This window comes from Procambarus clarkii, chromosome 41 (genome assembly GCF_040958095.1).
Source record: "Procambarus clarkii isolate CNS0578487 chromosome 41, FALCON_Pclarkii_2.0, whole genome shotgun sequence".
Lineage (NCBI taxonomy): Eukaryota > Metazoa > Arthropoda > Malacostraca > Decapoda > Cambaridae > Procambarus > Procambarus clarkii.
The window spans coordinates 15,968,585-15,996,465 of NC_091190.1; the positions used below are offsets into that span (position 1 = coordinate 15,968,585).

Here is a 27,881-nt window from a genome sequence, read left to right on the forward strand (position 1 = left end):
AGTTATAGCTTTTCTTCTCAATTCCTATGGAAATCGGTTAAGACTTAGCTCACAGCAGACTTTTCTCACGAAAGGCAACTAGTACTCACAGTTCCGAACACTTGTCAAACAAAAATAACAACTAGAACAAGGTTACGATGTAATTTGCGTGAGTGATCTTTTCCTTTCCAAATGCGAAAGTACATAATTGTGAAGGCAGGTTTCATTTAGTGTATATGTGGGATTAATTTTAATTCTTATAATGTGTTTACTACAGGTAAAAATGTAGATTGATAAGGCAAGAAAAGGTGGTAATTAATGGGGTACTGGTGTCATTTGTCATTAGGTCACGTGACGTGTCTAAGGCAGTGGGGATTGGTGATATTAAGGTGAGCCATGATTGATTGAGAGGTGAAAAATTTGCCAACAAGCGAGGAACTCGACGACATAATGAGGGTCCTGGCATCAAATTGTCTCTTAGGAGCTCACTTGATGTCTGTAACCTTAGTGAGAAACACCAATTCTTGCTTCTTGCGCTCTAAATATAACTACAAATGCTACATCGTTAAAAATACGTTTGCCCTATTGTAAAATAGGGAGGATAACACAAATCTGAAACTGTTTTTAACTCCCTTATTTGGGCAAATTTTAACTTTCTTTTGACCTATGTCAATGTTAAGAGATGCTAATGGCCTGCCTCTTGTTGGAGTTAAGTCGTCATTGTCATATAAGAATTAGGAATTTTTAGAGGACCAGGAGCTATGTTACGATCGCCAACAAGTTTGTAAGCTTGAATGTATAGATGGTCTTATTGTAAAGAGATGTACTAGTTGTTAATTAAAAACATAGTTTCTAATTTTTAATTTGAGAACATTAATGATTTTGAAATTGCTGATAAATATAGCTTCTAAATCTAAATCTTGAGTACAGAGTAAATAATTTCAGATATTACCCTTTTATGCTCTTATTAAGACTTTTTCTTAGGTAAATAATTTACTGTAAATTTGTGTGAACTAACCCAACTGTAAATGTACAACCATTCATGAATAATGTCTTTGAATTTAAAATATATTCACTATGATTTATCACAGTCCAGAAAATCTAAGGAAAAAAATGATTCTAACAAAGTATATTTTGGCTATAAATGGTTAGTATTATGATTATGTTTTTTATATCACTTTAGCGAGAACAGCACATAATTGTTTAGAATATGGTAAGGAGGAAACCTTCTAGGGGAAAGTGCCAAGCCATTACGACTATATAGCACTTGGAAGGGGTCAGGATAAGGATTTGGGATGGGACGGGGGGAAAGGAATGGTGCTCAACCACTTAGATGGTCGGGGATTGAACGCTGACGTGCGTGAAGCGAGACCGTCGCTCTACCATCCAGCCCAAGTGGTTGGACTTGTAAAGGCTAAGTAATAATAAAGAAAAAATTTCAGTGTGATATTTTGTATGTTTTTCTGCAGTGAATGTGATGTTATTTGTTCTTGGATAAATATTACTTTTTCAAGAGTTTATTCTGTTATAAAAACAATGTATGTCAGCTGAGGGTGAGTCTGCATTCCACTGGTATTGCTGCTCTTTGGAAACCCGTTCATGCATACACGATGTGTGTGAATACATTTTCTGATGCAATGTGGAGCTTCATAGGCAAAACAGTTTTTCAATAGGCCAGGGGATTTCATTTTTCATCTTGGGCACCTAATAGAGGCTTCTTATTGCAAAATATCCTTTTATTATATAGTTGAGAAATGTAAACATCTTTTCTACACTTTAAATACAAAATAATTAGAGTTTCAGTTCTTGCACTGTTCGAATGCTTTTGATTACGCAAATCCCAATTCAATTTTGACACACAGGTTGTGAAAGTGGACTGTGTAATGCTGATCTCCATAACACAAGTTGGTAGAACACTAACATCTTTTTTCTAACACGATGCAAATGAAAAACAAAAATATGCAAGAGGAGACGTTGAATGTAAATTCTTTTTACGAAAGAATTTTTCTTCAAACGGAGCCTAATTGGCGAGAACCATAGTTACCAACCTCGCGGCCTCACTGGAAATTGTTACCACTCTGGCGAAGTTTAAAATTGCTTTTGTAATATAACTGTATCGATTCATTTTTTCTCAGACCCAGAAGAATAAAAAGAAGTTTCACAAAAATAATGCATTGAATGTCATCTGCTCTTTTTCATTTTCATCTGAATTATGAATCTGCTCTTTTTTGGAAAACTTCATCATATTTTTAAAAAATACAGCTGATTAATTGCAAATTATAATCCAAAATGCAAAATAAATTTTCAAACAGGACAACATGTTCTGCCGGGCGCTTTATGTCAGAGCTTCAAACGTGAGGAAATTTCCATAAGCTTTACTTCGCTCCGGTATTACCACCAAAGTGAAAAAGGCAATTTTCCGAATGACAGGACCAGGCGTTTCCACGCTTTTCTTTGTTCAACACGTTGTAAAGCATTAAAAAATAGCTAAAATTGTTAAAAAATATTGAATAAATTTAATTTAAAAACAACAGTAAGTTAAGTAATTATCAAAAGAAAACATCGATCCATTATAACTAGTAATTAATTTGTGCCAAATAATGAAGAACCTAGTTCAGAGAAATTTTAATCACTCGTTCAGGGGGACCGTAACGCCTCTGAATTATTTCCTCTATTAAATGAAGGAGGCATTTAGCTGTTAATTCATCCAGCTGCTATTTGCACCCGCCATGCCATAATAAATTGTTTTGAGAAAAAAAATCACAAACATCAGCGACAAGTCGTCAGAGTGTTGTATTTATAGCAAAGTGACTCATTATTTAGTAACTCGTAAGTTAACATGATCTTCCTCGGTAACAAAGTTCCTGGATTAGAGAAGGTTAACAATAATGGGGAAAGGTGATGCAATACCATTGAAAAAGAATAGCACAGAGACACTTGGCCCTAGAGGCACTTGGCTCTAGACACTCTTGGCCCCCAAGCAACCCGACCCCAGAGTGTTTGGGGTCGGGTTGGCGTGTGTTTGTTCCCGAAACACACGCCTCTCGAGACACTTGACTTTCAAGACACTCGTTGGCCCTAGTAAGAATTGGCCAACGAAAAACCTGGCCCTCGAAGACTTGGCCATCTTAGCCCAAAGACATTTGATTCACACTGCTCTTGTTCAGTCACCCTCCCACTGCTTTTGTTCATTAATCCTCACACTGCATGTCCCACAGCTTTCGTTTATTCATCCTCACCCAACATGCTCTGCATATCTCTACACCAAATGATTCACCAGCCCTTCAAGATTTATATCAATATTAGTTTGTAAACAAAATAAAATAGAATATATTCATTTATTTCATAGCGAGTACAGAGAAACATAACGTGCAATAGAGCCAGGCATCAACAGTGTGCCGCATTTACTGCCGAAGCATTCTATGATATCGTTCAGAATACGGCAGGTGTAGAGAATTGCTGTTTCCTGTCTCACATCGAAATTACTTAACATTCTTAACGTAAATGTGCTCAACATATTCTTAGTAAGCTTTTTGACACCTGTCACTATAACAGCAGCTGGTGTCTGCCTCCGGGCATTGTTTTGTTTACACCCTGATCGCGTGATCCTGCCTACACGACAACACTGTCCTTGTCACTCTCAAGCAGGTCGTCGTTTTCCATTTTAGAGGGACATTCTTATCTCAAACGATCGCTGAACTATTTTTTTCGTTTTAGCTATTTTATTCAACGCTGCTTTTGCCTTGTCGTTTGTTTCTTATCGGATACTGTTTTCACTATGCTAAAGTTATCTTATTTTTCTTTATTTCTTATTCCCTCTTCTCCTCCAAAATTCCTTCTTGTCTCTGCTTCTCTCTTCGCCGCTCCGACTCCGAATTAGCCTTCGGTGGTTCTCTGGTCGGGTTTCCTTGCCCATTTATACGCTTTTTCCATAAATCTTCCTCTGTTTTGGCCCCTTAACGCCAACCATCTGCATGGAAATGGCCTCACTCCCGCGCTTTAGGCGTCCATTACTACAGCTTTAGTTGTTTCCAACCTTCCTTTCGGCTTTTTAACGCTCTCATTTTAAAGGAAAAAAATGCTGAGTGGTTCAATAACCACAAAAACATCTTTCTCTTTCCCCTGCCTGTTTCTCTCTCTTTCCATGTTTCCAAATAGCATATGCACACTTGCCCGTGTTAAAATGTGTATTATTTGCATAGTAGCCTAGGTAACCTTTGAATAAACCAAGAGGGGGTGTCGATTGGGCACAAATTCTCAAATGTTTGCTCTAGTTTACCAAACAATAATTGTGGCAACTCCTCCTTAATCCAGGCTCGTTAAAGAGGATGCCGTTCTCCAAGAAGCATTCAACAATTTTAACGTATTGACAGGCTTGTTCTCATTTATATATTAATATTAAGGTTCTATATATAGTTAAACATAGGTTAGTTTAGGTGTTTAGTTTCTTTTGGCAAATATATGTATTTTAAATACGTAGATAAAGCATTTACAGCGTTGCGATTAAAATAGAGGTCGACTGAGAAACACTACTCGAGAAATGGTCGAACATCATCAGTTGGGAATCAAGTGTAAGCTGTTTTTCATTCATAAACAGTGGCTTTGGAGACTGGAATAACGAGAAGTTGACCTTTGATGACTATGGGTTTATTTTTTTACCGATAATATAATTAATTTTCCATTCCACCCATTGCTAGGGTATACTTTAAGACGGGAAGTGAAAATTGCCATTAAGAATACCAATGAGGAAGAACATGCGAAAGCGGGAATCAATAAGAGAAAAATAAATGTGAATAATGACAAAATATTTAAATGAAATAACACCAATTATTGGAAACAATTCAATTACTACAGTAACTTCAGAGTCATTGCTGTGGATCGCTGAAGATCTAACTCATCTTATTTTAATCCCTCACTTCGCAGAACAAGAATATTATATATATGTATGGGAAAATTGTCTGTTCAAGTTTGGAAGACAAACGTTTGGGGCTAGCCCCACTCAAATTTAACACGTGAAGAATGTGTGCTATGGCAGTGTCATCGGCCAATCAGGATAAGCCCCAGTGCCCCACTTTAAATAAATATCAACATCTAATTTAATTGTTCATAGACTTATTTAGTTTTCACTGCTATATCTATGCTATAAAAGAGAATGTCTGTCTCTATCGTCCACGTGTGTCTGTCTTCCACATGTCTTAATAAATTAGCCGTAACTGTGATTGTTCAGTTCAGTGTGAATAATGAGAACGAGTGATACCGCGAGGTGTGAACCCGCTGCCCGGGTACAGAGCGCAGGACTAGCCAGCTGCAACAAGGAAATCAATACCTCTATATTTCCCTGGCTGTTGTGTTGCAAGCGGTAGAGCATTCTTTCAGCATCACAGCACTAGAGAATGTGCTGTGATGAGGCACATATTAAATCAAAGAATGCTGCTGCTACTGGTACTCGGTTGTCCGGTAAGCCTCGCTTTGGAACGATTGTTTATTAGCCTTAATCTGAGTGCTTATTTTCGATGGCCTACTGATGAGAGTCTGAGTAAGCTTGTATTGCACACTTTTAATTACTTTAACTTCCATTTATATTGTTATATATATACACACTCAAGGCTTCAGTTATTTTGAATGTGTGTGTGTACTCTCCTAGACCAGGACGGACCGAAACGTCACTATCCAACCATGTGTGTTGGTCGAGTTATTTTTTATCAGGGACATTATTGAAACATCCTCTGCATAGTCCTTCTTTTTATAAATTCTTCCTTAACACGTCATACTTAGAGGTTACAAGGCCGAGCTTTAACTTCAAAGCCGCGCCTCTCTTGCTGTGGGTCGTCTAATACAGTGAAGCCAGAACCGTTTGTTTCTTGTGATATTTCCTGTCAAAGTTATTCATGGTGGTTGTCCCTACGACTTACCGACAATTTATTCTAATATCATCCTTTCATTTTGCCGCTATTGGGGACTTGCAGCGAAGCTCTAAACCTTTTCAATCATTTTGTAAACCAACACTTTGATACTATTATCTCACTGACCGTGGAAAGTTTTTCCATTAAATTAAGTATTGTTCCTCTTGCTTTCTCACTCATCTTACCATGAGGAGTAAGGAGTACTTATCATGAGGAGTACTTATCATGACTTCCATGAATCTGAAATGAAGTCGAGTAACTATTTTTGCAACCATGTCTGTAATTCATCCAGGCTAATACTTCCTGAACCTGCAGTCCTCAGTCGTTCTTACCTTCCCATTGGCTTTGTGTCATTACAAAAAATAATACAAATAAGTAAAATAAATTAGTTATATATTATATATGCTGCAAATTACATCAGTGCCATCACAGATCCTTGGGGACTAATAATGAATAGATGTATAGTTTTACCAGATAGGATAGATTAAAGAATGACTTTAAATATTAGTTTGGAAATACGATTACTGATAATATAAATAGGTACTGCCACGCTTGGGCATTTTCTTTTGTTTCTCTGTTACTTAACTTTGATTTCGTTTTGCTCACTAATCTTATGATAAGGAAATATTTTCTTACATCTCAAATCCTATGGTTCATATTCATGTTTAGCTTTAATCCAGTGCATACAGATATACGGACAAATACAATGGCAAGAATACCATGAATGCAAGGGACGGATCACGTTCTTCAAGGCAGAGGTGGCAAGTATTGCAGGCTCTTTATTGGAAACAATGTATAAGTCTTTAAACATATTGTTGTTTGAGTTATCTTGAGAGGTTATATTGAGATGATTTCGGGGTTTAGCGTGCCCGCGGCCCGGTCCTCGACCAGGCTTCTTTTTTCTTGCACACCCTCAGGAAGCAGCCTGTACCAGCTGTCTAACTCCCAGGTACCTATTTACTGCTAGGTAACAAGGGCATCAGGGTGAAAGAAACATTTTGCCCATTTATCTCCGTCTCCACTGGGGATCGAACCCGGAACCTAAGGACTACGAATCCGAAGCGCTGTCCACCCAGCTGTCAGGCGCCCAGGTGGGTGTCTATAACGGAAAAATAATGACATAAAAAAGAAAAAAAAAAAGAAAATATATGTTGTAAAAACAAATTCGTTTGAGTGAAAGTATTAAAAATAAGATATTTTTCTAAAAAGACAGTAGAAAAAGTGTCTGCAGGTAAATTAAGTTAGAAATAGTAGCACTCATTGAAACATGAATGAATATTAACTCAAAGAACGTAGCAATCCAGTAACAGATTTAGGGATATAACCTGTTTCCTGTTTCAGAACATATAGATAGCAATTGTACCTTATTTTATATGTGAAAGACGTAAGTGCATTGTTAAAGAGGAGATCAAATCACAGACTCGCACAAAAACCATATGGGTAGAAGTGAATGAGGGAAGCAAAAAAAAGTCCCTGGTCTAAATTAATTGGAATGTCAGCCATTTTGGGAAAAAATAAAAACTGCATACAGATTCTGTAATTTGCGTATTGTTGGAGATTTTAATCTAGTGGGATTTGATTGTATATAGAACAGGTAACTCATTAATAATATTTAATGACACTCTAGATAATGTTGATCACAAAGAAATTAGATTTACCTTATCATAAACAAGTTGTTTTGGAGAAAACTCTGGGTGCTAGATTTCAATAAAGCTGAGCATAGAAAAGTTCTTGAGAAGAAAACTCTGGGTTCCAGATTTCCATAAAACTGATTTAGAGGGACTGAGAGGTTTCTTGGGAAAGGTGGATTGGGCTGACCTGAAAATGGGAGGTGGGCTTTTCTTGAGACAGGATTTTAGCGGTGGGTGACATGGCAATGGATTTTGTTGTAGATATGAATTTAAAACGTTATAATTAAAGCCCAAAAATGTAGTATACTATATTAATTAATTATTGTTGGATTGTTTTAGGGGTAGGTTAGACAAATAGGTAAATGAGTTTGGGTGGATATAAATAGGAGCTGCCTCGTATACAGCTTCCAGTCCCATTTTGACATAATGGGATTGGTAGTGAAGCACGTAGAGATACATATAATGAAAACAAAAAGAAATTTGACACTGTATTTTCAATAGCTGGACGATGAATAATATTTCGATCATTTAGAAACCACAGCTGATCTGTTCTTCAGATTCATAGTTGATCTGATCCCCCTTGTTCAAAATTGATCTATTCCTCAGTTATATGGTTGATCTGTTTCGCTGGTCCACAGATAATCTGCTCCTCTTACAATTTTCAAGCCCATTAAATAAATTCTTACTCTTCTAACATGAAAAGTAGTCCATCCCTTGCTCTTGCATCAACTGATTTTGCCACTCAGCCTCCTAAACAAAAATAATGATATGCCTTTTTACATTACATTTTTTTAATTATACACTTTTAATATACAGTTATGAATTTAAAACTATATATAGTAATTAAAAAAGAGCAGAATCCATGAAATATTGAAAGGACCAGGTTAATATATTTGTTTTTCAAATGCATTACGTTCTATTGTGACAATTTTCTTTAAAGAAAATGAGATATGCACCATTATAATTATTAATATTTATCCAAGCTTTGACAAAGCTCATTAAGACTAGAGTTTATAAACATGTGGAGCATTGTTAACCTTTTCATTTTTAAATCATATTTGAACTGGGTTTAATTACGTACAGCACTTGCTTAAAAATAAAAACCAAAGAATAATGGAAATAGCAGAAGGAATTATGGCTCATTAGAGAAACCTCTTACATATATCCAACCAAACTCACTCATGTGTATATCATTATCATTGAGCTATGCTTGCAACGAATATTGTTTTATCGGATCAAGGAATAATTTTAATGAAAGCTTAGCTGATATTCTGTCTTCTTATCAAATACAATGTTATCAACTATCCAAAGACTATTGTTCGAGTTTCGAAGTGGCCGCTTGATGACGAACCCTTTTCTCGGTGAGGCTGTGACCTGCTGCTCAAACTCTGAATGGTGCTCGCATTTTATTTTGCATACATCTCTTGGCATAGTTTCCTATGTCTCTGAGTCCCTTGTTCTCTGGCTTTTTCTAATTTCTCTATTTATCTCTTTTACTCAAACTTCTTTATCTGCAACACGTTCAGTTTCTCTCCCATCCACCCCTCTCTCTTTCACATATAAGGCCAAACAAAATATTATCTAACCAACCAAGCTAAACAATTCATGCCACAATACAAGCAATGGACTACCAAAACAAGCAAATCACCAATCCAATCCATTCTACATAAATTTAAAAAAGTGTAAAATAAAACCAAAATGTTTAGAAACTTGCAAAAAAAATAACACCAGGCCAGAGAAATAAAATACAAGACCACACCGAGTTGTGTAGAGTAACGGCGCCAGAGGAGACGAACCCGGGCCAAGTTGGCGCTCTAGGGGGGGAGGAGGGGGGGGGGGAAGGGAAGGCGAGAAATTTTAATGGCTTCCGATGGCACTTTCGTGGCACGTGTGGCTGGAGGGAAGTGTTGGGCCGGGTGATGGGGGAGAGGAGTGGGTGAAGGTCAAGTGTTGGTGTGGCTCACCGAGCCTGCAAGGGAAAGTGCTCCATGAGGAGCCATGTTGTAGGATAGTGGGTGTAGATGTGAACTCTTGGGAGGTGAGGATGTGGAGTGTGTTTGTTGCCATGATGGAGAGTGGGGATGTTGCTATGGTGGAGATGAGTGTGGATGTCACCATGGTGGACGCACCTCGCCGACATTTCTGCGACACCTTGTTAGCTATATACGAATGTTTAGTCTATTAGTCCTACATAGATATAGCCCAGCAGATAAAATTGGTCCAAAATTAACAGTATTTGACATTTGACAGCTCAAAAGACAGTCGAAACATATCAATATTACAATTACATGATCATTTTATAAAATAAGTATGATAAAGTATTGTGGGTATATTAATGTATGATTGTGTGATATTGTGTGACATATTTGAAGATAATGATAGGTGTAAAAATGTGATGCACACAAGTAAATTATGTTGGTGGCACAATTTTTTTATCTTGAGGGTTATGGCAATGATAAAATGTTCAATATTTATACGACGATCAGGAGGCCAATTCGGATGTCTTAGAGGTAATTGGGTTCATAATGTGTGCTTCAAGTGGTCGTATAACGGAGCGTCCTCCCATGGTCCTCAGAATAACGTTGATTTGATATCCTTTGCATGCTGGGGGGATAAACAGCTTCGTACGAACATTTTCCTGATGAAAATTTGAAACAGAGATTGCATTTATTGTCTTATTGTTGGGAAGAGTTGAATACATATTTACATTTTTAAGTCCTGCAGAGCTCAAATATTGTTTAAATATGTATACTTGCGAATAGCTGAATTCATGTGTGTATATGTGTACTTTTGCTGAGATGAAATCTTCAATATATTTTTATACTCTTACAGAGCTGAATTCATGTATACATACGTATACTCGTTCAAAGAACTAAATACATGTATACATACGTATACTGGTGCAGAGAGCTGAATACATGAATACATATTTCAGAACTAGCGTGCATGTTTACATATACAGAAGAGACTGTACATGCAAATTTAGCCTATAATAGAAGCAAGAATTAATATTTCATTTAGCGCCACGGTGAATACCAAGCAACAATGGCACACTTGTTCATGAGAGAAGTGTTGCAGGTCTCCCAACACTCAATCAATACACAGCAGAGTGGCAGCCGACCCCAGGGCTGTGGTGGTGGTGGTGGTGGTGGCCGACTCCAGGGCTGTGGTGGTGATGGTGGCAGCAGACCTCAGGGCAGTGTTGGTGGTGGCAGCAGATCCCCCCCTCCCCCCAGGGATGTGGTAGTGGTGGTGAATCAGTTATGCAGTGGTAAAGGCGCCGACTTACCTAACAGTTCTAATCTAGCAAAAACTACGGGAACTTTAGGTTCATTTCTTTATGACCTGACTGGTAACTCATTTGAATACTGTTGTGTTTTCATTTACCATTCTTATCAGTGGAATTCTTTGGGTAATCTGACCTTAAATCAGTGGATGAAGGTGGGTTCCCAGCTTTGCTCCTCGTTGGTATTACTGTCTGTTCTGGTGGCGTTAGTAGATCAGACGATGCAGTGGTGCTGGTTCAATAATGCTGGGAAGCTCATCGTGATTGCGTTATATTTATGGGGATGCAGGAAGTTTGTTGATGGCACCAGATGGTTCTTCCAACAGCTTTAGTTTGCCATTGCAAACAACAACGTATTTCCTAGAGAAAACATTGTTATAAAATGTGACAATGTTACTAATGTGCGAAGTTTGACACTATATGTAACCATTCTTCAACAAAAAGGATATTGACGGTATGTACATGTTCAATATTGTTGTATTCCACATCATGTTCAATATCGTTATGTTCAATAACATTATACTTCCTGTTACCATTTTTCATATCGCCTTGTTCAGTAGTGTTATGTTCAATATTGTCATGTTTAATATCACCATGCTCCACTTCGATATGTTCAATTTAGCAATGTTCAGTATCAGTATGTTCAATATTAATTTTTATATTCAGTATCATTATGTTTCATACCAGTATGTTTAGTATCATCATGTTTAATATCAGTATGTTCACTATCATGTTTTATATTGTTAAGTTCATTATCATCATATTCAATACCATTATTTTCAATATCATCATGTTCAGTATCAGTATGTTCAACATGATCAATATGCTCAATATCGTCTCGTTCAATATCGTCTCGTACAATGACGTCTCGTTCAATATCGTCTCGTACAATGACGTCTCGTTCAATATCGTCTCGTTCAATATCGTCTCGTTCAATAACGTCTCGTTCAATACCGCCTCGTTCAATATCATCACGTTCAGTATCGTCCCCGTTCAGTATCGTCACGTTCAAAATCGGGATTTTCAGTGAGGTCACAAAACCCATGAAAATAATTGCAGTTATTTCTAGAAGTAATTTCTGTTTTCAACAAGTAATTGGTATTCCACATTATGGGTTACAATTACAATTGGTTAATTGTTGTTGACAGAAATTGGAGGAAGGAAAATCAACTGACGTTGTTTACATAATGCTTTGCATTATGCGCACTTTGGATGCTTATGGCGCACCAGGGATAACGAGGTGATATATGAAGCAATACGTTTACGAACCACAGGAGCTCAGCAATGTATTGTGTGTGTGTGTGTGTGTGTGTGTAATTTTACTATTTGTGCGTGCAGGATCGAGCTGTTAGCTTTTGGACCCCCGCCATGAATGCTGACCCTGCTTAAAGGTGGGTAACGGGCCCGACCCCGACTCGCCATGACAGTATTCAAACACCCATCAGTCACCCTGCAAAGTTTAATGAGGCTAGCCCGAAGTGTATGACCTCCAACCTTGGATAAACAAAGAAACACAGACTATATGCATATTCTCATTTACAGGTAGCCTAGCTGGGTCGTGATGCCTGGTACTATTACAAATGACAGCACCATTTAAGTATAGGGAGCCCCCTAGTGTACAAATATGTCATGAGACATGTATTTTTGCATAATAACTATAATAGTACTCGGCGGTGCCCGGGTCGGCCCCTGAGATGAATTCTTTAAGTGTTAGGAGCTCACAGAATGCAAATATACCGTCAAAACGTGCATTTTGCTCGTCATTGTCTGTAATATTAAAAACAGATGAAAACGTCTGTGGACAAAATACCTACCATATCAGACATTTCATGAAGGACTGATATATATTTATATATGTGTGTGACAATGTCAGACCACGGAGGGAGAATTGAAACAGGAATTTCCCAAAGTACTTTCATATTTAATAATACATCTTCAGGAATCCATTACTTCTGAAGATGTATTATTAAATACGAAAATACTTAAGGAAATTTCCTGTTTCAGTTCTTCCTCCGTGGTCTGACACTATCACATTTTTCATCACGTGTTAATTTTCGTGATTCATACACACACACATATATATGTGTGTGTGTGTGTGTGTGTGTGTGTGTGTGTGTGTGTGTGTGTGTGTGTGTGTGTGTGTGTGTGTGTGTGTGTTTGTGTGTGTGTGTGTGTGTGAAACTCTTCAATGTTTTAGCCAATAATAAGCTGAATTACTGTTAAGTACTAAATAATGATTTGCTAATTGGCCTCGAAAACTGACTTGGGTGAGGTGGAGTTCGCTCCTGTTAATCAATACTAGCAAGTGATGGCTGGTATTACATATATTATTCATAAACTTTTTCGAGGAACACGATAAAACCTGGTGCTGGAAACAAAGACAATATTTGTGGCGATTTTGAAGCCGCGTTCTGCATGATATTGTGTTTGTATACAAATACAATCTCCGTTCTGTATAATTTTTTCTACCTCTTCAGTGTCAATCTCTCTAACCTATGTTTTTTTATTCTCATTTTTTTCCATTTCTGTCTTTTTTCTCTCTCTCCTTCATGAGTATTATATATAGGCCTAGCCTCCTTGCAGTCATTAACACCCTATAACACTATACATATCCGAACGCCCAACACTGTTTATCCCTCACTGTTCACTCCACACTGCACCCCTACATTCTCGTACTGTTCATCCTACACTTTTCACCCCTCACTGTTCAACCTACACTGTTCACACTGCACTATTCATTCTATACACTTTTCATTCTGTTCATCCTACAATCTTCACCGCCACACTGTGCACCTCACACTGTTCACTCGACATTTGTCATCCTACCATCTTCACTCCATACCGTTCCTCCTGCTCTGTTCACCCAGTGAACAATGGTTAAATGTTTATTTTTGTCTTAAAGGGCCAACTGGACTTTATTTCAAAATAATTATTAAACCATAACCGAGTTAACTGTTAATTGACACGCAGAATTGCACTGCCCACTATGACAGCATGAAGCTGTAACTTCTGGAGACTGATTTAGACCCCACAATAACTTTTTGATCAACTGACAAGTTTGGTGTTGCCTATGAGCGTCTGGAGAGTGATTTAGGCCTCCACAAAAACATTCTGACCAAACACCAAGTATGCATTAGCTCTAAATATAGTCCACGACAAAATTAATTTATCTGTAAACTATATTTTTTTCATTAGTGAAGAATTTAGTTTCACAATATTAATAAATGTTAGAAATGTGATCCAATTATGGCAATCTCGAGCTTAACCCTTAATTAAAGAGCTCTCAAGAATCTTACCTACGGCAGTTTATCATAAACAAGTAATTTAAACTTGTCAAGAATAAATAACTAAGGATGGAAGTTTTGATCCATGAGGCAGGCCACTGTAATATGAGCCTCCGCCACTAGAGCGGTGACTGCTTTAAAGCAGAGAATTATAGAAATGAAAGGAACAAAGGAGAATGAGGATCAATTGCTATATATAAGTATAATAGATATCTAAAGATAACTAAAATTTTTGTGTGCGCACACAGTTTCAAATGTAGATGTGACAGAGCCCAGTAGGCTCGGAACCTGTACACCAGTTGATTGACAGCTCATATACAGGACGAAAGCTCAACACCCACAAACACAACTAGGTGGGTTCAACTCGTTGACCCAACATAGAAATAGCTGAAAAACACGATACTACAGGACTGAAAATATATATATTCTATATAAGGAGCCCCTACATGTTTTAAAATACCCAGTCACATCTCACCTATTGTCCCAGCTATCAAAGACTAGGCAGCTCCTCATTAAACCTCGTCCTACAATGTTTTATATCAGCATCAGTACATTTATATCCATTTTTTCTGCCTCCGAAGATGTAGATCTACAACGAAACTCATCATTCAAGGTGAGGAAATTTTTAAAATGAACTTTGGCGAGCTCATTTTTCAACATCCTTCTTAAGTAAAGAACAATATAATTAACATAGAGAATTTTCGTGCCAGAATCATTGATCTAACCCATTCAATAATATTTAATTGTATATGTCTACAAGTAAGACTGTTACTAAAACAAATATACACACACACACACACATACATACACACGTGTAGTAAATACTTGTACATACATAACGCTAATTTTCACAGCGCAAATAAATTACTATAAACTCAACAGCCGTCATTTTAACCACAGGTCTGATATTTATTTTTAACCACACTAATCTGATATTTTCATTAAATTAAAGCTACACTAGACAAATCTATATATCGGAGGGACTTAGAATACACGTTTCATTGTAATAATGTTGAGTAATTATAATTATAACAAGTATTAATAAACCCATGCTAATAAAAATATTATCAGTAAAAATATAAACCATATTAACAGCAATAGTAACATTAATAACAAGAGATTGAGACCGATAACGAAAAGGCGACTTCTTCCGTCTAAAAGTTAGATGATGTGTGATCGTCTTGCCAAGATGAGACTTAAGGGACTGACTTACAGGAGATGGTGTCTCTCACTATATATATATATATATATATATATATATATATATATATATATATATGTCGTACCTAGTAGCCAGAACTCACTTCTCAGCCTACTATGCAAGGCCCGATTTGCCTAATAAGCCAAGTTTTCCTGAATTAATATATTTTCTCTAATTTTTTTCTTATGAAATGATAAAGCTACCCATTTCATTATGTATGAGGTAAATTTTTTTTTATTGGAGTTAAAATTGACGTAGATATATGACCGAACCTAACCAACCCTACCTAACCTAACCTAACCTATCTTTTTAGATTAGGTTAGGTTAGGTAGCCGAAAAAGTTAGGTTAGGTTAGGTTAGGTAGGTTAGGTAGTCGAAAAACAATTTATTCATGAAAACTTGGCTTATTAGGCAAATCGGGCCTTGCATAGTAGGCTGAGAAGTGCGTTCTGGCTACTAGGTACGACATATATATATATATATATATATATATATATATATATATATATATATATAATGAAAGAAATCTGAATTGTCCCAAAGCCGTATATATATATATATATATATATATATATATATATATATATATATATATATATATATATATATATATAGATATATATATATATATATATAATGAAAGAAATCTGAATTGTCCCAAAGCCGTAAGTCACTTATAATCTCTGATCCGAAAAGGGTTCGAACCTGTATTACCAGGGTTCACCCCTGACCCCCTGGCCTGCACAGTACTATAACCACTTCACCAGCAAATGCCTGGTGAAGGGGTTAAAATATTGTGTACGCCAGGGGGTGAGCCGTGGTAATGCAGGTTCAAACCCTGATTGGGTCATAGAGTTCTTAAGTAATTACATATAATATATACTTTATAATGAGAGTGTCTGTCTTTGTGCATCCAAAGTTTAAGGTCAGATGCTTGGGTCAAGACACACCCAATTGTGTAAGGGGATGGTCAGAGGTAAGGTAAGGGGATAGGGTGATCGGGGTAGGAATAAGTTAAATGCTCTTAGAAATATTACCATTTATAGATACCCTCATGCGATTTTCCTCGAAGTGTGAAACAGTTGATGTGATTTCTCTAGAGTTTAACAAACTCCCTGCTTCATCACACCATGCCCGATCACCTTCGTTCCTGCCTTCCTCTTTACTTCCAGTCTTCAAATGTACTGGAATAAGCTACACTCTTCCCCAGTTCCAACATTTTAAAACGCTAACATTTAACTTGATTACCGACTTTTGCACGACACACATTTTTCTTCAATATGTGACACATTCGTTCCTTAATCTATTTTCTCCAAACACCTCACGAGCTTTTCAAATTGTCAATTTCACCAGCTGTAAATTGGTTTATCAAGTTACCACACTATTGTCTCGTAGCCGTACGAAAGAGTTGGCACCACCACTCCTTCAAACTGAATCCTGGCTGCATCTATTCCAGTCCTAATTTTCCTAATCAGGGCTCTCATGGTTTCGTTAACTTTCCTTCCTTGACGGACCCTACTTTAAACTTCAATTACACAAGTAATTATTTTAGCAATCACACATCACAGAAGTTTAAACTGATCGACCACCTCCAACCCTTCACCGTTCTTATTTATTTTACACGCACAATTTCTTAATTTTTCTACTACCAGAACTTTAATTTTATCCACATTTAATTTATACTGTCTTCTCTCTAACACTTCAGTATAGTTTTTAGCTAGACATGCCAAGATAGGCAAGCTCTCACTCTACTAATCAAAATACATTAAATTTTACATAATTTTATTACTCATATTTGGCCTTTATGCTAGATTTACTCTCCCTTTCCAGCATTCTTGCCTCATAATTCCTTTCGTGAATGTATTGAATAGCCGTGATGATCGACATCTTGTAATATCCTACATGTAACAAAGCATTGTGTAACCGTTCAATGCATATGCTAACTCTTTTGTTTTACTAATAATAGCTACGCTGTTCGATATCTGGTTATGATACTACATATAACTTTGTCGAAAACAGTACCTATTTATCACTATAAGTTATTACCTTTGGTTTTCCATGTCTCCACCTTATTTATTTATTGACTAAGCTTATTTATTTAATAAGTTTTTTTATTAAGCTTGAAGGAAAAATGAAACTTTTAAGTTTGGTTGTTAGTTTCCCGTGTTAGTAAGCTGAGGGAGCGGATGTTAAGCTGGTCGACAGTGCTTGCTATAACACTTTGTCACAACCGTCGTAATCCCCACCTCTAGCTCTTTCCAGTGGTATAGGTGGGATAGCAAGCGAGGTAGCACGTTCCTCTTTATTCTTTTAACACTCATCAAATGTAGCAATCATTTGCAGGGAATTCTGATGATGGTCTAATATTCGTGGAAGGTGAGTTGACCATAAAATAGTTGAGACTATTAAATAAAAAGGGGAAAGATTTACCACTGATGTACCTTAGCCCTTGCCATCAAACTCAGGGTACCAGATAGGATTACAATAAATTACTCAACAAATTTGTAATTTTAACATTGATTTTTAAATCTTATTTAAAATAATCAAAATAAAATGAATGACTAATAGAAAATGGTATTTAAACACTAGGAAAAGATACATGCAATTTGCTAGTGAGTCCAGGGATCAGAGAGTGGTCTCTATGTCCCCCCAGCCCAGCCCTCTGGTCTTCCTGCACTTCTACACCCAGAACACACTATATGTCCTTCACAACTTCGTCTGTTATTATCTTTGCTGCCCTCATAAATCATTTCACCCCCTCGATATTTGACAGGTCAGGGTTGCAAATGTTGGCACCGAAATTTTGTAACTTTATTATCATCATATACAATGCTATTATGTAATAATAACATAATACACAGTTATTATGTAACTGTGAGGCACTGAGCAGATAAATATGCATATATGTAAATAAATGAAAATGAAAATGAGAAAATTTAATCAGCGATCTGTTACTATACTTATGTGATATCTTTAACTTAAAGAATTGTTGCGATTATGTTGTCATAATACTACTCCGCCGTTTTTTGTGAGGCATACTTATCCACACCCAACACAAAGGACTGCCTGAGAACATTCAATTTATGTTAGGATCTATAAGCTCGTGTGATGTGTTTGTATCTGGATATATCTGTATTTTAATGTTGCATTTAAGTCCTAATATGATGGTATTACAGCATATAAACAACGCTTTATTTTATATGCTTTCAACATGCTAATTTAACATTTACTTTGTACTACAGGGGGATTAGGGAAAATCAGTTGTATTATATATATATATATATATATATATATATATATATATATATATATATATATATATATATATATATATATATATATTATAATAGATTGGGGTCGTGTTCATGCAAGCACTTGCTGAGTTGACAAGACTAACTAGTGGAGTATCTAGTACCCTTAAAAAATCTTGTCAAATTTTCAGTATACACTCAAGAAGTGATTGGATACTGTTCACTAAATCCACCCGAGATGTGGATTTAGTCTATATCCTTAAATGCACCTGAGAGTGAGACAATGATATAAAAAGAAACGGAATTACAGTTGTTAATGAAATTGTGGAGACTGGTGTGACACTATCGATGGAATAGCCAGCTGTTAGGGAGAGCGTGTTAATTGGATGGAGCATCATATATGGAGGGACTAAAATAATTAAACCTAATCGAGCAGTTCTCTGAGCTGTTGCACCCAAAAGCTGAAACTGCAGAAGCGAGGGATTAATTATCTGACACATTTTTTTTACTGTTGCGTACGGAATAACTCTATCACGATTTGTAGTGATGATACTTTACAAATAAGAGAAAGCTCTCATCTAAGATAAAATGGAACTTGGTACTTAATATACAGAACGCAGAGGTACCAATGAAAACTCGTCTGAGCAAATACCTGTCGAGAAGTCATCAAGTGGCTCAATGCGTTATGCATAAACAAAAAAACTGACAAATATAATTTCACATGATAAAAGTATCTGGGTTTGATCCCCACTTAAGTATTTCACTCGGGGTAAAATAGGTCAGGTCCATATTTCCTAAAAGTATGAGCAGTCACAAAAAATCGGCAAGCATAGCCTAATTGCCATGGTGACTATACCAAGAAACAGGGATCATCCCCACACTCAATCAAGTCACAATTACAACAATGACGGAAATGTCGCTGTTATTACATTGCAGTAATTGCCCTCAGTGAGTTTTTCATAAATTTTTTAGTTGTCGAAGTTCTATGTTGCCTTATGAAGGAATTATCCAATGTTATAAGTCATGTCCTGCCTATAGCAACGGAAAATTGAACTTATATTAGCACTGGACCTCCAGTACATTGGGTGTTTTAAACCTTCAATCCTACACTTATTAAGACTAAAGCCTTAGTCTCAATTAAGTCATTACAGTATTAAATCAACTGAACTGGGTGTTCACTGTGTACGATTTATAATCACTTGTTGTAAAGTGCATGTAAGTATATTTTTAATTTCTTCCTTACCAGTTAATATTATCACATACTTAGGCCTGTGAGGTATTTCTAGCTTAAATGATATCCAAAACATCATGTTCGTCTGTTACATAATTATTATGCCAATTCATACTCTCAATCACATCTCTCATCACTATTTTTGTTTTCTCCTCTTTCGAAATTAATACCTTGCTCTAATTTTCCTTCCTCTTCCCCCACACTCCCCTCCCCTCGGAAATTTATTTTTAAATTCTCGTATATATCGCAATGCAGAGGATAAGCCTATATAATAACAACAGCTTGCTAAAATTATTTCAAACTTGAATTTCATGCTCAAGCTCGGACAGCTTTACGAGAAGTCATTCATTGGCCCCATAGGCCTACACTCCTTCATGAAAACCTTGACCTTCATGAAATCAATGACCTACTCTTGTGTGTTGGATGTTAGTGCCGTTCATTTATCCGATATAAATAGCCATGGATAGGTAATTTTAAATTATTTAAATTAGACAAAGAATTATCTAGATGTGAGCATTATGCTAAAGTTGTTAGAAAGCAAGATATAAGAAGCTAGTTAGCAATTTTCTGTATACTATACAAAAAGACAAAAAGATCCTAACTCCAACATAATATTTCAATCCGGCTGCACGTAGAAGATGCTGTGTATGTCAGGTCACTATATTAACAAAACAATATAGAGGCGAGCAATTAGCCAGAATACCATCAATAAAACAAATCTTAACAAAAAGAAATTAAAAGCTTAATTTCTCAAAGGAAGCATGTTCTACCATAAGATCTAAATCAGTTTCCTCGAATATTTAGGAAAGTTGGTACACGTACACAAGAATAGTGACGCAAGGTAACTCAGTACTGTAATTAAAAAACAGTGAGAGACATTAGGAGTACGTGTAGTGTACCTATATAGTGTAGTGTACTATAGTATACGTGTACCTATAAACTTAGGTCAGGATTTCTTCGGCTGCAGAGACTTAAAGCGTTGGAAAGAAATGTTTTCAGTTATTACAGGTGCAAATACATTATGTTATTTACCTACTATTGCTTTAGGAAATTGTTTGATAAATATTTTAAGGCCATAAATTTACATTAATGATATGTGAAAGGCCCAAATCAGATACATTTAGTAGCTGTTCTGTAATTTGCTGGGATTTTACGACGATCCGATTATCAGATGTGATCGCTCTGGCAGTAATGATAGTATTGTTGATAGTAATAGTACGAGTGATGACAACAGTAGTACTAGTAGTAATAGTTGCTATAATTGTAGTCTAAACATTCCTTGTTAAATTGTAATGCCCTACCTCAGTAAGACAATATGTGACTTCTTAAAACGTTTAAGTGTTTATTGCACGTAGGGAAATTTTAAGAGCAGGTTGATAGCCTTTATTTTTTTTAACCTCATCTTGTCTGCCAAGTTTTTTCCCAGTGCCAAAGACAATATTTTAATGTACAGTCCGAATCATCAAATGCTACCTATTTTTTCCACATGCTCTCATGTAAAAATGTGCCTCGGATGTATCTTCAAGCACACTATATTTCAGTATTGTCTTCATCGACCTATTTCTTTCCTATTTTTATGCCAGCATATGTTTAAGCTGAATTTGAAGTTCCTAGAAGCGTTCCATTTTAATGACTTCAGTGCTATAGCTTCGCTGACTGATAATGACTTTTACTGGGAGCTAGACATTTTCACTCATTTAAATATCTAAATATAGCTGAGCTCCTATTTCATGTGCATATATTGGTGACTTTCTGGTAATTTCCTATCGTGACAACTAATTTGTCTGGAAATGCAATCATGAAAAAGATATATGGAATGTGAAATGTTTAAAACTGTAATTACTAATTATTGTTGTTCTGGGATGTTATAGTCGAACGTCCACCCAGCGCCATCTATTGAGGAAAAGTTGAACCAGGAAGGTATAGCGGGAGAGGACCAGAGCAGCAGCAGCAGAAGGCGCTGGTGTTCGATTTTTTCCTCAAGGCTTCGACCTCGGCTCCATTCTACATTATCTTTATTTACAAACCCGTAATGTTTTTTATTTATTATCCTGTATAATAACTTTAAAAGACCTACGGGAATAATTTTACCAATGTTAACATATTTGTCATATCAGAGAGCAAAAGCACAGTAATTTGATGCAAACCTTTGATAGTGCCGAGCTTATGCTATCCCCGAATTCAGCTTTTCCCTTTAAAACGCGATGAAAGGCTTTTTAAACTAAATCTAAACAAATTGTATTATATATTTTTTGGTTTAAAGTGGTGTGAACGTACAGAAAAATCGACACAAATCTCTCGAAAAAATCTCCATCCCTTTTTCGTGGCAGGACACGAATGAGCTCAAGCCAGGAGTGACGAGTGAGGACACGAAGGATTAACGTGGTGACTTGTAACTCGTTTGAGAGTTCATGAACAGTCACAGTTTTTTGGATCCAGTGTAACAGTATTGTTGATGGTGGCACAGATTACTGTACTCGAGCACTGTTGATTGTGGAATAGATTAGTCTACCCGGGCATTGTTGATGGTGACACAGATCACTGTACTCGAGTACTGTTGATGGTGACACATCAGTGTAAAAATACTGTTGAAAGTGCCACAGATCAGTGTAACAGTACCATTGAAAGTGCCACAGATCAGTGTAACAGCACTGTTGAAAGTACTACAGATCAGTGTAACAGCACTGTTGAAAGTGCCACAGATCAGTGTAACAGCACTGTTGAAAATGCCACAGATCAGTGTAACAGTACTGTTGAAAGTGCCACAGATCAGTGTACCAGCACTGTTGAAAGTGCCACAGATCAGTGTAACAGTACTGTTAACATTAACACAGACAAGTGTAACAGTACTGTTAACATTAACACAGACAAGTGTAACAAATTAACTTGGGTAAATAAGGCAGTGTAACATTACTTGTCATGGTGGACACTGAATAAATCATTATTAAAGGCGACTGAGAACACTCACTGCTGCCTATTGATATCACAAACATGTGATTAATTTATGGTTGATGTCGAAAAGTTTTAAAGGAACACGAGTAAGAGCACCGGTGTTCCGTAATACGGAACATCACTCTTGGAGCCACAGCACGTACAGATAAGTTGTTACAAAGTGTAACTTGTGTTGAAAACCAGTTACCTAGGTGATATCATGCTATTAGTCGGAGAAGGGGGTTGAGGGGGGGGGGGGGGAAGAGACAGAATACAGGGCGACTTTACTATAGAATACAGATCACTACAGTAAAGCCTGGTGTCAGGTACAGGTATATACAAGCATGGAATACCGAGTCAAACATCTATTTTACAGCCTGAAAATATAAAGACAATATATATATATATATATATATATATAACTGAAAACTCACACCCCAGAAGTGACTCGAACCCATACTCCCACAACTGGTATGTACAGGGACGCCTTAATCCGCTTGACCATCACGACCGGACATAAGGAAGTGATAGCCGAGGCTATATGAACCACTTCCCCGCCGGCACTCGGATGGTAATCTTGGGCATAGCATTTTATCAAATCACCTCATTCTTTGGGGCACACGTGAGGAACACAAATGCAAACAAGCCTGAATGGTCCCCAGGACTATATACAACTGAAAACTCACACCCCAGAAGTGACTCGAACCCATACTCCCACAACTGGTATGTACAGGGACGCCTTAATCCGCTTGACCATCACGACCGGACATAAGGAAGTGATAGCCGAGGCTATATGAACCACTTCCCCGCCGGCACTCGGATGGTAATCTTGGGCATAGCATTTTATCAAATCACCTCATTCTTTGGGGCACACGTGAGGAACACAAATGCAAACAAGCCTGAATGGTCCCCAGGACTATATACAACTGAAAACTCACACCCCAGAAGTGACTCGAACCCATACTCCCACAACTGGTATGTACAGGGACGCCTTAATCCGCTTGACCATCACGACCTCGTGATGGTCAAGCGGATTAAGGCGTCCCTGTACATACCAGTTGTGGGAGTATGGGTTCGAGTCACTTCTGGGGTGTGAGTTTTCAGTTGTATATAGTCCTGGGGACCATTCAGGCTTGTTTGCATTTGTGTTCCTCACGTGTGCCCCAAAGAATGAGGTGATTTGATAAAATGCTATGCCCAAGATTACCATCCGAGTGCCGGCGGGGAAGTGGTTCATATAGCCTCGGCTATCACTTCCTTATGTCCGGTCGTGATGGTCAAGCGGATTAAGGCGTCCCTGTACATACCAGTTGTGGGAGTATGAGTTCGAGTCACTTCTGGGGTGTGAGTTTTCAGTTGTATATAGTCCTGGGGACCATTCAGGCTTGTTTGCATTTGTGTTCCTCACGTGTGCCCCAAAGAATGAGGTGATTTGATAAAATGCTATGCCCAAGATTACCATCCGAGTGCCGGCGGGGAAGTGGTTCATATAGCCTCGGCTATCACTTCCTTATGTCCGGTCGTGATGGTCAAGCGGATTAAGGCGTCCCTGTACATACCAGTTGTGGGAGTATGGGTTCGAGTCACTTCTGGGGTGTGAGTTTTCAGTTGTATATAGTCCTGGGGACCATTCAGGCTTGTTTGCATTTGTGTTCCTCACGTGTGCCCCAAAGAATGAGGTGATTTGATAAAATGCTATGCCCAAGATTACCATCCGAGTGCCGGCGGGGAAGTGGTTCATATAGCCTCGGCTATCACTTCCTTATGTCCGGTCGTGATGGTCAAGCGGATTAAGGCGTCCCTGTACATACCAGTTGTGGGAGTATGGGTTCGAGTCACTTCTCGGGTGTGAGTTTTCAGTTGTATATAGTCCTGGGGACCATTCAGGCTTGTTTGCATATATATATATATATATATATATATATATATATATATATATATATATGTGTGTGTGTGTGTGTGTGTGTGTGTGTGTGTGTGTGTGTGTGTGTGTGTGTGTGTGTGTGTGTGTGTGTGTGTGTGTTGAAGGTTGTTACCTGGTCTCACGGAGAACTTGGGTGAATGAACGAAGCCTCACACTGTTACAAGCATCACTGAACTAATTATTCAAGAGTAGAGCACGGAATAAATGGATAAGTCAAGCGGCAACACTTCTCGGTGCCTGGGATCGAACGCTGGGTTCATTCACGGGGTCGCAGTGAAACACGGAGCCAATGGGTAAATTCTCAAGGTCACGCGCTTCGTACTGAGATACATGGAATCGCCGGAGTGATTAATGAAGGCCGTCCGGGGCTCTTTGTTGAATTATCGATTAACAAATGGCAGTTTAGAAACTTGAAAGATGTTATCCATATAATTAATGGCTTTATAAATAACTTTGCGGTGCATATAGTAAGTCAGGACCAACTGAATAAAAAAAAATCTACTAATATACAGAATTCTGGTTGACAATCAGCCAAGTTAGTTAAATATCTTGGAACACGGCAGTTGAATTGTAACACATAATTAAATTTTAACCCCCTTACCGGTTTATGAAACTGAAATTTTTTTCAGAATCATAAAACTTTTATTTTTTTTAAATTTCCCGTTGTAATGAGTCGTAACTTACTGATAATACAATATCTTATCCTCACTACACATAAGTTAAAGTGTAGTTGAGATATGGTATTTATGTTAGAATTTATATTGTAAGACTACGCAGACGATGAGTCACAATAACGTGGCTAAAGTATGTTGACCAGACCACACACTAGAAGGTGAAGGGACGTCGACGTTTCGGTCCGTTCTGGACCATTCTTACGGTCCATAAGAATCAATCGACTAATTGTAAGACTACTTTGGCAGTTCTCAGTTCCAGGGACGATAAAGATGGGGTTGATCAGCTAAACATATTAAAAAGTAACATATTCCACTTTGTAAAGTAATCAACTGATAATTGAATACATACATAAACGCTATAAAGATTTCTACTTACATTTTTTCTTCTGGAAGAGGAAATCTCCGTCGGAAGCAGCGGTGTACAAGAGGTTCAGGAAGAGGAAGATACACATGCTCCTCTTAGCATGTGTCTCTTCGCCCATTGTTTTTTTCCTTGTCACTTTCTTATAGGGATCTCAGAGGAGAATATACTGACCCCAACTTAATCCCGCTCTCTACACAACTTGATTACGAAAGAAGTTAAACGAACAAATAAGAAACACGATTGGATTACTTCAGCCGTTTGCTTAAGTTTATTTTAATATCTTTACTGTTCCTTCACATATATATATTTTTTTGTATAACAGTGAGTAAAATATTTTTAGAAATTTCAGAAACTGTAGAATGAAGGTTTTATACCATCACACTATTTTTAAAATGATGTCTCTGGGGAACACTAATGTTATTCTTTTCCAGTAACCGAGATGGAATAAATTTACATGTTTCGATCGAGATTCTTGCTGACCACATAAATGAAAATCAATTGTAAATCTTGCAATAACAAAACGGTTTTGTAATGTGTTCTCAATACTTTGCACGATATATGTTTCATATCTTAGTTAAACACCAATAAACATTGTATTATCAGATGTTAGAGTTTCGCGTTATATTGTATTCCACGAAATGTTACGGAATTTTTATTATATATTGTTTTATTATTAACGTTTAGTAATTTGTTTCACGAAGTGTAGTAAATAATATATACAAACAATTCACAAACATCAGTCATACATTCGTTTGACTAGGATAATCTTTTTCAGTTATGTATAATCCAAGTCGTCATCCGTAAGCGATTTGATTAACACACGTAACACCAAATAGTCAATAACATTTCTTCCACTAAATAAATTTCTCAAGGTATGAAGTATGTCGAACAAACTAATAAATTTCAACTAATAAGATCAGTTATTACGTATTCACAACAGCTTCGTCACACTATATTCTAGTAGTCACTGAACCAGACCAGAGCAGACATATAAGCGCAAAACATCTGAGAACGCTCGAGATAACTGTTAAGTGTCCTTTTCTCTTCCTCTCCATCTGCTTAATACCTTCATTTGCCTGTGGGTTTAATTATGGGATCATCAGTCAGGTCCTTGACGACCACTAGCACCTCCCGGCGGCAGCATGCACGAGCTCGGCTTTCCTTCACTGCTGGAGTAATTAATGCATGGCGCCAGTTTCCTTGATAGTGATTGTAAAGCTTTCAGTTTATGGCGGTAATTTTCTGGCGTGTACGACCGGCTGCTACGTAGCTAGTTGCTCTAAAGTAGGCAATTTTCCACTAATTTCACCGCGGAGCTGTTATCTGTTGTGTTCTAGTGTACTCCTTTCCGCGAACGATACCACATCATTTGTATTGACCAAGTGGAATTGGTTAGGAATGTCACCACAACTGGTATGGTGCTGGTAATTCCAACCCCAACACTTCCAAGGCAAGGCTGCTCGCCACTCATTGCAGCATAGACATTATTTTAAACACGTAATATCTTAATGAGAAAGTCTTAAAACGTGTCCTCGTTTCCTATTCAATTGTCCTCTTATTCTTAGTGATCCATTTCCTGGCGTGTTTTTCAAACGAATCATCATACCTTAATCTTTTGAACAAATATGCACTGCATCGCTCATTATAAAAGCCTTAAAACCTATTATGTCTTCTAATATTGGGTTAACACTTGAACTTCCTTCTCTCTAATTCATTGCTGCCCCAAATCTAGCAACATTGTCGCAGAATAGCGAGAGACTCCCAAGGCAGCGGCCACAGCACAGGGTGTAGCAGCTAGCGAGCGAGGGCGAGCGAGCAAGGTCCATACACAACGTCAGCACAAGAGCTACTGAGGCTCCCGGTTTGTCCTCACCACCTTCACCCCCACCTGCATCCCGTCCACCCCCACCTGCACCCCCTACACCGCCACCTGCACAGGATAACACAAAGTCTTTAGTGTACATGGGTTGTGGGAGTTCTTTCGTAGTCTGGCTGAAGTATGTCATTTTATAAGTTAATCGTGAAGAGTATTGGCTTTTGAAGAGCAGAATGTGGTGCCGGATTAAACCTGCATCCACTCGCCCCCGCGAGCGTCAAACATTCATCCACTCACCCCGCGAGCGTCAAACCTTCATCCACTCACCCCGCGAGCGTCAAACATTCATCCACTCACCCCGCGAGCGTCAAACCTTCATCCACTCGCCCCCGCTAGCGTCAAACCC

At 37.6% G+C, this 27,881-nt stretch overlaps 1 protein-coding gene across 1 annotated transcript in view; it reads right to left on the bottom strand.

The window, feature by feature from the left end:
• Positions 1-27,484, bottom strand: part of LOC123761019 (protein turtle homolog B) — a 118,053-nt gene extending 90,569 nt beyond the window's left edge. Inside the window, exon 1 of the mRNA XM_045746834.2 lies at positions 25,672-27,484. Coding sequence (XP_045602790.2) covers positions 25,672-25,777 — 106 coding nt within the window. The 5' untranslated portion in view covers positions 25,778-27,484. The remainder of the gene's footprint in view (positions 1-25,671) is intronic.
• Between the last annotated feature and the right edge of the window lie 397 nt (positions 27,485-27,881).